General features: G+C 35.8%; 1 protein-coding gene across 1 annotated transcript in view; it reads left to right on the forward strand.

The window, feature by feature from the left end:
- Positions 1–6913: 6913 nt before the first annotated feature.
- Positions 6914–14230, forward strand: part of acmsd (aminocarboxymuconate semialdehyde decarboxylase) — an 8548-nt gene continuing 1231 nt past the window's right edge. The window contains exons 1-9 of the mRNA XM_024286163.2: positions 6914–7084; positions 9829–9873; positions 11203–11299; positions 11371–11420; positions 11532–11768; positions 11911–12004; positions 13225–13320; positions 13395–13567; positions 13969–14067. Of these exons, the coding sequence (XP_024141931.2) occupies positions 6923–7084; positions 9829–9873; positions 11203–11299; positions 11371–11420; positions 11532–11768; positions 11911–12004; positions 13225–13320; positions 13395–13567; positions 13969–14067 (1053 nt within the window). The 5' untranslated portion in view covers positions 6914–6922. The remainder of the gene's footprint in view (positions 7085–9828; positions 9874–11202; positions 11300–11370; positions 11421–11531; positions 11769–11910; positions 12005–13224; positions 13321–13394; positions 13568–13968; positions 14068–14230) is intronic.

The raw sequence follows: 14230 nt of genomic DNA on the forward strand, positions 1-14230 counted from the left end.
TAAATAAAAGTTTTAGTTTTATCCAGCCTGTTTCTATTCTGAGACTATCTTTAAATCTAATTTCAAAGTTTCCAACGGTCTTTAATTTTGATTTTAGCTAAACTTATGGCGTTTTAGAAGATAGTTTCTTCAGAGTGAAACTTTTTTAGAAATTAGCCACTGAGTTGTTGACAGAACTGTTGGTGCAGAGCAACCCCACTCCCCCTTCCCCTTCCCAAAGCAGAGCAGGGAGCTTGCAGAAATAATGAGTTTGTATTTTGGATTAATTTGTTTTAAATTCTAAGTTTTGTCCCTTCATGTTTAAATTTGGTGTATTTTATTTGAAAATTAACTTGTGTGTGCTGCTGTCGAAAGTAAACCAGTTAAAAGAAATGTTATAATTCAATGTTGTAAATAAAAACTGTTGTGTATTTTTTTGTTTTAGGCCTATATTTATTGAGGTTTTTCTTTTTCATCATGCAACTTTCTTACATTTTCATCAAATGGAATTCATGCAGAGATATTTTGTTTGATTTGTTTTGTCTCATTTCCTCTCTTGTTGACCTTTCTTTACTCACAACCTTTAATTATTGCATCTTCATGGACAAACCAAACAAGAACTTAGAGGAAATTGCAATTTAGAAGTATTTAATTCCCTAATCAGTTAATTGCTTCAGTCACTCGCTGCCATCTGCTCGATTAAGAATTATTCAATGTGATCATATGGAAAAATATCAGAATACATTTTCTCAAAACATCAAAATTTTGTGTTTCTTTCAAAAGGATGCTTTCTTTTCTATTTTACCTTTTCTGGACATTTAGTAAAGACATTGCACATTTTTAGATAAGAAGCAGCATAACTTGATATGCAAATAGATGCACTTAATTTAAACGACCACTTTCTCCTCACTGCAGTCTCTCAGCCCCCTGCCCATCTGCCATTTGGACTGAGTCACTTTTGCAAACTGGCCCCTTGATGCGTCTGGATCACAGACCAGCAGCTCTGATGGCTGGAGACCAACGTTTCGCCCTTTGAGTTAACGAAGGAGTTAAATAACTGGTATTTCCTTAAAGACCCACTCTGTTGAAATTGGTGCCTCCAACATGATTTGTGGCATTTTCTGTTGATGGAGGACAGATATAAAGAAAATTAGGTACAAAACGGTATTCCTGAGTGTTTCTTTATTTAAATTGTCGTGAATCAGGAGCAGATGAAAAAAATAGAGTTTGAAAAAGATTGGATTTGTGACGTTAAGTGAAAAACAAGTTTGTCTGAGCTGGCTCCAAACTGTACAGCTGGAAAGCTCCAATATTGGGGGTGTGAGGGGCTGTAAGCTAGTGTGTAAACAAAGGGATGATAGAAAATAAGGGCAGGCCCATTCCTCATCAACTGTCCCGCCCACAACAGATCTCTGATGAACTCCTACCGCTCTGCAGAAACTATGTTCTAAAAACTGGGACCACTGGGAACACTTTTACAAAAGATTAAAAATGAACCGGAATGAGTCTTCGAACACATCAGTGTGTTTGCCAACCACAGCGGATGTTTTTCAATGACGTAACCCAAGCAATTCATATAGTTTTCCTTCATAATAAAACAAAAAGTGTCTAAAAAGCTATTAGCTATAACATTTTGGGTTTTAAATTACCTATTTCATGCAAAATCAACTTTTAAATGCATTATAATGTTAATGTCTCACGACTAACACTCCTAAAAGACTATTTTGATCTATTCACACATCTCTGAGCACCAGCCCCTCCCAATCCACAAACGCAAGTGGGTTCTGGCATTCACACATATGACAGTGAGGAACAGCCCCTTCCAGGAAAGGTCTGTGCTGTCAGCTCCGCCCCCAGGCTAATACACACTCACTTTTTGTGCCTAGTGGTGATTGGCAAAAAAGCTTTCATTTCACAATATTTGTTGGTTTTCAAGGGAAATGCAGACAGACTGCCGAGACCAGCTCTAGAATGAGGTCATTAAATGGGCCGCACTCTCAAGGAGTGAAAGGCGGAGCCTCAGAGATACAGATACTTTATGGTATGAAAAGGACCTCATGAAAATAACTCATATTCAATGAACAATTTGTTCCACTAGTCTGTCAAAGGTAATATATGATCATTTATATGGATATAGTTTACTCTGAAAGGCTTAAGAATAGTTGGATATGCGCCCTTTAAACAGACAACAAGAGTTACAACAAAGGACCCCGCTGTTAGTGTTTGTTGTTCCAAAGTTGTAAATAAAAAGCCAATAGAAATGAAATAATTTAAATAAAAAAATCAACCACCATTATTTTACCTCAGTGAGCAAGAATGATCAGACCTTTTTTTAAAGCTTTGCCAAGAGTTTATGACTTCATTTGTATGTTAGCCAGCAGAATGTTTTATCGCAAAAATAATGAATTTAACAGATGTTTTAAGGTGTTTTGATGAACTGGATCAATTAAAAAAAGGTGACAATTTTGTGCAATTTGAAATGGATAATGGGGTGAACAGTCCTTCATGTTGGGGAGAGGTAAGCAGGGCATTAAATTGCATGTTTTTCTTGAATTTATAGGTTTTAATGTTATCATTGCACTTTTAATTTTTTGTTGAAAAACAAGAAGACAGTTTGTTCTCCATTTTTGTGAATTTTGCAGTTAAAAAATGACAAAAATGACAACTTTGACTTGTGTTTTTTCACACAGTTTCATGTCTTCTGTAAAATGATTGTGTAATATAATGATAAAATATCGGTAAAAAAGAGCTGAGATGTCCTGAGAAAACGGGTATCAAGCATAACATTTTTTTTTAATATTGCAAAATACTGAAAAAAGCCCAGGACTACTAAGTATTAAAATAGCACAAATGATGCTCTTAAAATATTCTACAAAACTGACTTCAGCAGCTTAACTGTTGCTTCAGTATTTTACAATTCTGAAAGGAGAATTACAATTTTCTTAGGTGAAAATGAAAACAAAAAGTCTTATTTTATCAGTCCAAACACAACCCAGTAAAGAAGGGAGGCTTGTAATCGGATCAGTTTCATAATTCTGCACCTCTTCAGCAAACATATCAAACTGATCTGAGGAGCATATTTCAGTGAAGATGTCCTTTCTAAATGTGTTGGAGGACTGAGCTCACTCGGATGGTGCTGCACAGTCAGCATCACAAAGCAGGAGCATCAGGGTGTCATGTTTGCATCACTGCTGGCTGAAGCTGCAGGCGGAGGATTTCCATGACCGCTGCAGAGACGTCTGAGCATAGACCTGAATGCTGAAAATCTACAATGAAAGGAAAATCCTCTGCATGGATTTCCGCCTATATTTACAAAAGGGTGTCGGTTTTGTTCTGTCTGAGAACCGTCCGACCTCTCAGCTCGTTGGGCTGCTCCTGCTGTTGTAAATGTCAGGCGGGGAGTCGGCTGCTGCCAAATATCTGCGAACTCCTTCTCATTCATTACAGCGTCTGTCTGCGGCAGAGCAATTACTGAAGAACATTGCGCGGTGCAAATGTCAGTCCACTTCTGTTCCGCAGACTGTTGAGGTGAAGAAAGACGCAGATCCAGAGATACACTCAGCATCCCTCCGAAGATTCAATTCAGTTTTATTAATACAGCCCAATATCACAAAAACAATCGCCTCATTGGGGCTTCATGACGGTAATTTTACATGAGCAGAAGGTCAGTCATAAAATATAAACAATAGTTCATTTAAAAACTAAATGGACTAAATAAAACTGGTTATCCCTGTCCTTAGACCCCCCCTCCAGGTGAGGAAAAACTCCTAAAAAAAACCTGATTCAGGAAAAAAAAAGAGACCTTAGGGATTCCCACATGAGGGAGAGATCCTATCCCAGGACGGACAGGATTTACCGGGACTGTTAAAGAAGGATTAGCTTATCTTACTCTACAACTACATGTTTAAATAGCGTAGCAGATGGGCTTCATCCAGATGGGCTGGGGGCATGCCAGAGCCGAGGTTCACTGCCATGAAGAGGAACACCGACAAGGGACCTGAATCTCTCCCACTCTGAGACGTGAAATGAGCCGGTGACGAGGTCCACTGCCAGGAACAGGAACACAGACGAGCCTTCTGGAAACTGAAGTCCCTCCTGCTCTGTTTTTCCTGTTTTTCCTGGCTAATGTGTGTTTTGGATTTTGCCCTATTGTGCATTATAAATGTGCCACAAAAGCTAGCCAATCACAGACATGGATGTAAAGGTTGATGCTAATTGGTCAGAAATTCTTCCAGTGGCACCCATCAGTCTATGAGCTGCAAATAATCTTTCTTTACAATGTTTTGATTTTATTTTTCCCCTTTTTTATTTACTCATTTTTATTGTCTGTACGCTTTTACTCAGTGTTATAAAACATGAAATCAGTTTTATTTCAGTTTTTCTGATTTTTGCAGGAAAAAAACGACTAAATTTAACAATCTGAACTGATATTTTGTAGTGTTTCAAGTGTGGAAACATGGTGTCATATAATATCTGTAAAAAACAAACAAAAAAAAGCTAGTTCTGTAATGTTGATGCTTGATGGACGAGCAGCTGTTTTGAATATAAATTATAACAGCAAACTATATAGTATCTGCAACATCTGGGAGTTAAATGTCCGTTTTAAGTGACTAAATCCTGATGGTTTTTCTTGAAGGTTTCTCCATCATGGTGAAAGTTATGTAAGAAGACTCTTGCTGGTAAACTTTATCAACAATACCAGTGAGGTGGGGGACAAACAAAATCCATAGAAGTGGAAAAATGGCATCCAATGACTGTATTTGAGAACTGGACCGAGTCACCCCTCCCGCCTGGTGTTCCAAAAGTATCCGCTGGTTCCAGTAAGTCACAAAATCCTATAAACTTCTATATTACTCAGATTTCCCATTCTTGCTCTGTTACCTTTTTCTTAACACACTTTCATTTAATTCTCTTTTTTTTTTAAGATATATTTTCTATTGTGCAAGTTACTCTAGTTATAAATAGACCAATCAGATGCCTCAATAAAAGTAGGTGGAGCCTGCTGGCCCCCCATCCAACATTCAAAAGGTTTGACAGATTTTGAGCAGCCCGCTTTCAAGTGGTAGAGGTGTGGCCTTCCAATTAGTTCACTCGTAATTGGTGAGAGTGGTTGCCATCGAAACATTTACTCAGATCGACCAATTACTGCTTAGCGACGACGTCTGGCTCCTACAGTGTGGCGAACATGTTGTGAAAAGAGTTGACTTCATTTGATTGGAGCCAGAAGTTAAACGTTTTGTATGAAAATGTCCCACTCACTCAGTCCAGTTCTCAAATACAGTCAATGATGTCGCATGATGTGACCACAGCCACTTCAGTCGAAAAGGGAGGTTAGCCACGCCCACAACAAGAGCCGTGATCCATAATGAGTGTTTGCAAAGATGTTGACAATAAGCTTTTATTTAAGGTTATTTATTATTTTTTTTTTTCAAACAGTTCTTATACAAATATGCAAGTTTAACATGAATATCAACAAAGACTACTTTGTATTCTTGGTGACTGGTTGCATAAAATACCCAAATCAACCACAAACTAGGTGAACATCATGTGAGCTGCAGAAAGTCGAGGTTCTTCTCCTGTGGACGTACTTCAACGAAGCTCCTCCAGACTGTGGAATTACACATTTATAAGTGACAAAGGCTCTTTCTGTCAGCTCCAATCAGATTGACCCACTTCAAAGAGTTAGAGATTTGGATAATCTACCATGAACCGGACCGTTTTAACTCGTTACACCAAATAACCGCATTAAGGTTAGTTAAGTCACTGGGGATCAGATGGCTCTATAAAGATAAAGGTCAGCACTGTTCAGTTTGTGTTTTTAACCCAATTTAAGCAGAGATATTAAAAATTGATAGAAAAATTGGAAATTTCGGCTAAAAAAACAAAAATTTGTAGTAAAACGAATTTCACTCATAAGCTGTAATGTTAGAATGCTTGATTTTAACAAATTTAACGGACATACAAGCAGACAGATGACGGACTGAAGGGTAGAGAAAACAAAAGACAGACAAACAAATAGATCCTGCTTTCAAATAAATAAAGAAGTAAAATGTGAAAACTAAAGTACAACAAAAACAGTTTTTGGTAGTTTTTCTGACTTAGTTAAAGAATAAAAAAAACAGAAATTACCTGTCAAGATTATTAAATGCTTTTCAAAAGGATTTTTAAATTATTTTAAAGATTTTTACATGCCAAATGGTTTAAATATTTATATTTTATTATAAAGAAAATATTTTTGTCTTTTTTTTATTCAAAATAAATAAAAAAAATATATATTAAGTTAAATTTAAAAAAAAATATTGTTTTAATTTTAAAAAATTGTCATTTTTAATGTCAAAATTTCGAAAATAAAAAATTGGATAATGCACAAATTATTTTTTGTGCTATTTTTTATTAAAAATTTAATTTAAAGTAAATAAAAAAAATTAAAATTAAGTTAAAAAAAATTTGTTTTATTTTGTTATATTTTTTTTTTCTTTTCTAAATTTTTGAAATGTAATAAAACACAAATTATTGTTTTTTTTAATCTTTTTTAATAAAACATTAAATTTGAAAAATGAAAAACAAATGAATAATTGAATTTTTCAAATTTAATATCAACATTTTTAAATTTTGTTAAAACTTTTTTTTGTCTTTAGGGTGTAAATCTATAACTGTACTGAAATTTTTTAATTTTTATCTTTATTTTTATTGTTATTTTTATTTATATATTTTTTTCTCTTGCTTTCTTTTATTTTTTATATTCTTTCTATTAAATATTGCGTTTGAAATGGATAAACAATTTAGTTTAGCCTGAGCAACCAAACTCATTTAAACTTTTTGTAACATAACAAATACTCACAATTATCTATTGTACTTGAGTCTGCTCTCACTGGCAGCTTAAACTACAGTATAGTGACCCATATTGTTGTTTTTGATACATTATAAATGTGCTGGGTAATAAATGACCAGGGTGTCCTTCACCTGCCGGTCAAGGGTTTCCCTTCCAGTTAAAGCGAGCCTCCTGAAAGCAGCACAGCTTTACGGCTCCCCGAGACAAAACGCAGAGATGAAGGTTGACATTCACTGTCATATTTTGCCAAAGGAGTGGCCCGACTTGAAGCAGGTAAGTACCGCCGCACTGAAGCTCCCTGAGGAGCAAGAAGGGTTTTCCATTCTCTCTGAACTGATCCTCACAATCCTACAAACCGAATCTTTAGAGGTTCTTACTGCAGAATCGTCTATATTTTAGTCACTTTATTTAGGAAAAGTTGGAATCAAACAGCTCTAACAATATATTTGTTATTATCCCCTACAAGTGAATTTTATCAGAATAAGTGACTGAAACTGTTTGTGTCTCTGTGACGTTTGTGCCTGTTCTTAGCTAATGATTTTCAACATCACCGGCTGGACGGAGGACAAAGTCTGCAGACTAACCCTCCACGAGCGCCCAGTTGTTTTTATTTATTTTATGGCATTAAATCATTGACCTCATGGGAGGAAGTGGCTGATGATCCTGGCTTTGAGAAATATGCTGCAAAAGATCAATTTTACTTCAGTATCAGATCGATATCAGAGAATAAACTTATGAAGAAATGTAAATGAAGCAGATTTACTGCAGTTTCTGCATCTGTGAGGATGTTTACAAGTAAAAAACTTGTTGTTTTGCTCAGAATTTACATAATTTTCTTGATTAATGTGTTTATTTGGCTTTTAAGTATTTTATAGGTTTTATTTGTACTTTTATTACCTTTTGTATTGGATTCCTATTAACCACAGGGTTCATCTTTTCAGTCGAATATATTTCATGACTTTTTATTGTTTTAACCTGTTTATATGTGTCTTACATCAAGATGAAAGGTCCTCTACAAATAAAATAATTGATTGATTAATTGCTACTTCAGGTCAAACGAAGCACAAATATGTTGTTAATGAGATGACATTTTTCCTCCTTCAGTCGATTGAAATCTAGTTTAGTAGATGAAAGCATCTCATTTTAGAAGACAGTCATAAATCAAAATGTACAGTCATTTAAATGGATCTTTTTTTTTTTTCTGGAAAGACAAATTAGCTCAGTGACAAGACTGCTAAACAGATCTAAATCGAGTTGAAAATTTATTGGAAGACAAAGTAGATTTGACATCTGCTGGACTGGAAACTGGAAGCTGAACGATGAGAAATATGTTCACTAGAAAAGGAGAACCGAGTGGAAGCGTTCGGTTTTTAGTCTCAAAGTCAATTTTTTTTGCTGTATCTGATCAAGGTAGAAAACTTTCACATACTGAAATAATTTTTCATACAAGTAAAAATTGTTTGATGACAGATTTAAATATTATTAGATAAGATAAAACATCTTCTGCTTTTTGCAGTTATCCATGAATTTTTCGAGTTGCTGCTTCATTTGTCGATATTTCCTCCCAAATAAAAACTGCTCAGCAGAATTTAAATACTTATTTATCCTCAAAATTCACTGCACATAAAACATTGTGAAGACATTAATTCTTAAAAGACCCACACCAATTAAATTTGTGTTTTTGTTGTTTTGATTATGTTCTTGCAGGAAAAAATAATTTAAGATTAAAACTGAGTTTCTGAGTATTTCTTCGAATTGCTTTGGATCAAGAGGAGATAAAACTTCGAGTTTGTGACGTAGCAACAGTCACTGGTCGGTCAAGATCTCCTTCTCCACTCCGACTCTGATGCATCCACTTGGAGACAAATAGATCCATTAATGTCTTCATTTTGCTCGTTTGAGCTGGAATCAAAACTGTAAAGTTGGATAGCTTTCATATTGTTTATTTTTTCTTGCTGCGCTAAAGTTAGCATGAGTTTGTGAGATGCTATAAGCTAGCAGGAGTAGTGCTGTCCAAACCTACAATTCCAAAATCTAGAGCCCTAGAAATTTCCCAGAAGCATTGATGCTCACTACATTAGCGAATATAGACCACAATGCATTGCAATTAAATAATTTTTGCAAAGAAAAGAAAAAAAAAATATGTTTGAATTTAGTTTTTAAACAAACCTTCCACATTTTCATTATCAGAGAAAGAAGCTAACTTCTGCACCAATAGTTATGCAAATATCACTTAATATCTCTTTAAAAAAACAACGCAGGCTTTTGTTTTCTATAAAACGGCATAATAAATATTGAAAGACAACTATGAACGATTTTACAATTGGAAAAAAATACATTTAAAGTGGAACTTTAAATTATAATAAAATTTTATAATTTGAATAATAACAAATTGTTAAATGGATAGATAAACGTCATTGTATTCCTGGAGAACCCACAAGGTAAATTTGGTCCTTTTTTGTTTGCTTGTTTTGTTTTGTTGGGTTTTTTTTTTTTTTTAATTAAAAGGTTAGACTTTAATACCTATTTTCTAATTTTCTTTTTTGGCTTATTTTAATATCTGGTACCCCAAATCAAAAACAACCACAATGCTCAAAAAAGTCGAATTAACTTTGAAATCTCAAGAGAAAATTGTTTTCTCCAGGGTTAAAAACACGTCAAATGTCTTTCTATGGTAGACAATTGGTTGTTAAATTTAAATATATTTGCTTTTTCTCTCAATTTTATTTAAAATCTTAAAAGAACTAAAGGTTTTAGGACACTGTTGTATTCTTCCTTAAAGGTAGTTTACATTTTAAGTTATAGTTATTTTACACAAAACTCTAGACGGCCTGAGTTTTACTCCATTCAAACCATCTCAGATGTAATGACAGAACTAGTGGGAACGCCTTTGATAATCTAAAATAATCTAACTAAACACAAGAAACTTCACATTGTTATATATAGCAATATGATTATTTTAAGTGAGGGTTTCCGGCTGCATCTCTATTGAAAAATGTGCTTCTGGTGTCTTCCAGAGATACGGATATGAAGGATTTGTGCAGCTTCACCATCACTGCCAAGTAAGTCATACATTTGATTTTTCTCTCTGTCTTTGTGCATATCTACAACAAACCACAGACACGTGAACAGTTGTGCCCAGCACTCTTTGCTACAAGCTTCAGCTTTCTTCCAGCAGCAGCAGAAGGCCACCTTCTGGACCCGTCGGGCTGGTCCTGCACACGAGCAGCTGCAGAACTCTGCGTGGAGCCTCTGCATCAGCAGAGGGCCCCACTTTACACACAGTCAGGGTGTGGCAGTTCAGACAGATTCAAGCAAAGATGCTATAACACTGAAAATAAAGCCTTAAAGATGAAGCAGTGAGCACAGAACACAAGGATTTTCTCCTGTGTTTTTTAATTTATTTCAAACTGATAAAATGAAAAATAAACATAAACAACAGTATAATAATAAAAGACTATGTGCAAAGTTGTGAAAGCTTTCCTGCATCTATGTTTTTAGAATAAACTATGAAGAAATATCAATTAAGTGCTGCCACCATGTGGATGTGTTGAATTGTTCATGCACCCAAAAAATAAATTAGATGGACTTGAATGAAATCAAATTTTATTCATAAAGCACTTTTCATGTGCAAAGTGCTCTACAGGCTTGAAACTAGGGCTGGGTATCGATAATAATAATTTCCAGAAACGATGGAATTTGATTCACCAGAACTTGGATCGATTCGCTTTGATTTGATCCACTTAATTCGATTTAATTTTGAGTACACAGTTTCCACATTTAGGCACATTTGTTTAGAAATACATTAATAATATGTTTTAAACACGTGTATATTAATCTGATACAGTTCAATTACTTTAATAGCATTAAGTGTTACTTGGTTTCTCAAAAATGTTCCGATCATTAACATTGTAAACATTGTTCTGCCTCTCCTGGTTGACGTTTCAGTTTGGCCACTAGCCTGCGCCATAATATTACCCTTTTTTCCAGGAGAATAAGCAAAGTTTTGATCAAAAAACTCTGTTTTAGACCACAAATGTTACTTTATAAAATATTTCCATTAAAGAGTTTGGAAAATTCATGCCTGTGAGTAAATAAAGATGTTCATTTAGTCAGCAATGAATCTTTTAGGTCGACCAAGCGTTAGCATTAGCTGTCCTATTACAAATTCCATTATACATTAGCATTAAGCTAGCGAGCTTTAGCTTTATGTGCTAGATCAATCTCTATTTTTATGAATCGATTTGTAATCTATTTATCTTAAATTGATTCAAATTGATTAATCAATTCTATCAACCCAGTCCTACTTACAACTATTGAAATGAAATTATAAAACATACAAATGCCCCACCCCCCACAACACCCCTTCACCCAATATATTGTCTTTTTAGGGGTCAGCAAAAATGATGAGGGATGGCAAGCTGTTCCGGGTGATCCAGGACAACTGCTGGGACGCTGGAGTACGCATACGGGACATGGACCAACATGGTACCAGCTCAGACATAAAAGCAGCAGGTTCCTCATGCCGACCCCTGAACGAGGTGTTTTCTGTCCTGCAGGTGTGGCAGTTCAAGCACTCTCAACTGTTCCAGTGATGTTCAACTACTGGGTCAGTGTTTCCTCCACATGATCAATAGGGTGTATGACCAGATTTTATTGTTTGTCTAGGAATATAAGCCAGATAAATGTGTCTATTAAGTTCTGTTGTATATATCTACAGGCCAAACCTCATGACACACTGGATCTTTGTGGCCTACTAAATGACAATTTGGCGCAGACGGTGCGCAGCCACCCCAAGAGGTTCGTGGGCCTGGGCACGCTGCCCATGCAGGCGCCAGACTTGGCCATCCTGGAGATGAGGCGCTGTGTGAAGGAGCTGGGCTTCCCTGGAGTCCAGATTGGGTCGCACATTAACAACTGGGACCTAAACGCCCCAGAACTGCTCCCCTTCTACGCTGTGAGACATCGCCCTGCACGCACCAACACGACATCGAGTAACTGCAGCAGTCCTGTCTTCTGTCTTGGCTGGCTCATGATGTTCAGGACCTGCTGTCCTCTGAAAACCAGACCTGCTGAGAGTGTGTGTGTTTTCCATTTAGGCTGCAGAGGAGCTTGGCTGCTCCATATTCGTCCACCCGTGGGATATGCAGACAGATGGGAGGATGGCTAAGTATTGGCTTCCCTGGCTGGTGGGTGAGGGATCTGGAGCACGAACACATGAAAAATTACAGGAAATGCCAAAAACATATTTAGCTGAAAAAACAACCATTGTATTCTGGTTCTGGTTCTTTCTTCAAATGGTTGACCTTTTATATCATTCTTAATTACATGTGGTCCCATAAGATGATCATTAAAACAAGACTGAACTGTGTGTTAAGAAAAACGATGCATCACATCAGTGTGAGCACACGAGAAATCTTCTTCATTGAAACTGCACAAAGCTACTGGAGTTTCCTTCAAAAAAACACTTTAATTGCTGATGGTTGAGGACCCACTTCAATAGAAATAGTGTTTTTAACATGTTCTCTTGGAGTTTTTGTGATTTTGGAGGACATACTCCATATGAAAACTGTACAGCTGGATAGCTCCAACATTGCTCGCCATTTTTTGAAAAATTGATTGGACAGTGGGAGTAACAGCAGTATCGGTAAGGGATGTAAAAAATATTGAAAATTGATAGACCAACTGCAGTATTTTTTTGAAAATAACAGATATGAACAAGATTATGATAATTAAAAGGTATAAAATCAACCAAGAAGTAATTAATTGCTTTCTGGAAAACTGCAGTTTCTCTTCCTGTATTTTTCTATCTTTACATGAGATGCAAACAAAAAAACATCCAATCATGCTTCTTCCAAGTCAATTCCTGAATACATTTCTCTTTCAAATGTCATGCAGTATTATTTATAGCTTTAAATGCAATAAGAATAAGAAATATCTCGATTTTAGCATTTTGGTAAAAGAATCAGACTGTTACACCCCTACTAAATAAAGTAATAGGTTATAAGACTAAATAAGAATCTGTAAACCTAACAAAATATTTTAAAGAAAACTTGTTTTTTCTTTTGCTGGGTTCAAAGTTTGGAATTCCTAACAGAGTTTCTTTTAATCAAGTTTGATTTAAAAGATATTTGTAAAAAAGAAACTTAAAAAATATGTCATGTGTAGTTCATGTTGTGTGTGATAGTTTTTTTTTCCTTTTAGCTTTAATAGGAGCAGAAATAAAACAAGAATTTTATTCTTCTCTCTGTTCCTTTCCAGTCATGAAGACTAATGTTCTTTTGAATATGTTAATGCATTCTGGAAAGGAACAAATAAAGCAAATACAAAGAACAAGTGTAAAGAGAAACACTAAACTCTAGAAAGCATATACATTATTTTAAATGCCTAAATTAATTTTCTTTGTGTTTTAGGTATGCCTTCAGAGACCACAATCGCTATTTGCTCCATGATATTTGGAGGCATCTTTGAGAAGTTTCCTAAACTGAAAGTCTGCTTTGCTCATGGAGGTATGGAAGAAATGTATATATTTTATTTCACACTTTATATAAAGATGAGTGATCATTGTGGCTTCTGCTTCCAGGTGGTTCTTTTCCTTTCACTATCGGCAGGATTGAACATGGCCACAAAGTTCGTCCTGATTTGTGTGCAGTTGACAATAAGATTAGTCCACGGAAATACCTTGGTTCTTTCTACACAGACTCGCTGGTCCACGATCCCGTCTCACTGAAGCTGCTTGTTGATGTCATTGGAAAAGTAAGTACATGTTTTCTTAAATAAAAAAAAAAAAATCACACTTTTGTGCAATGAGGAATTATTGTTAGTTAAGGATAAAGTTTTATGTTTCATTCAAGTGGTAAAGCTTCTTTACACAGACAAAAGTGTGGAACTAGATCATTTTATATGGGAGGGGGCTTTGGGGTAGAAAATGACAAAAGGAGAATGGAAACGGTGAAAAAAATTGTATTTCTGACAGCTTTATTACTAGTGCTGGTTTTTCCTTTAAAAACATTGTTTTTGTTATTTTTGCAATGCTTGATAAATCTGGATGATTTCTTGATTTTTTGCTTGCCCTCTCCCCCGTAGCTCCGCCCTTGATCAAACACATTTCTCACTTTCATAACTAAAAACTGGTAATGTTTGCATTCCTCTTTTAGGATAAAGTGATGCTGGGAACAGATTACCCTTTCCCACTTGGTGAGCTGGAACCTGGATCCCTAATAGAATCAATGGATGAGTTTGATGTCACAATAAAGGTAACAATTACTGCAATTCCCCTCTTTGAACCGCCACCTTAACGTGGTAGAGGGGTTTGAGTGCTTGAGTGATCCCAGGAGCTATGCTGTCGGGGGCTTTTGCCCCTGGTAGGGTCTCCCATGACAGACAGGTCCTGAGTGACGAGCCAGACAAAGAGCGGTT

Source organism: Oryzias melastigma, linkage group LG21, assembly GCF_002922805.2.
Source record: "Oryzias melastigma strain HK-1 linkage group LG21, ASM292280v2, whole genome shotgun sequence".
Taxonomy (NCBI): domain Eukaryota; kingdom Metazoa; phylum Chordata; class Actinopteri; order Beloniformes; family Adrianichthyidae; genus Oryzias; species Oryzias melastigma.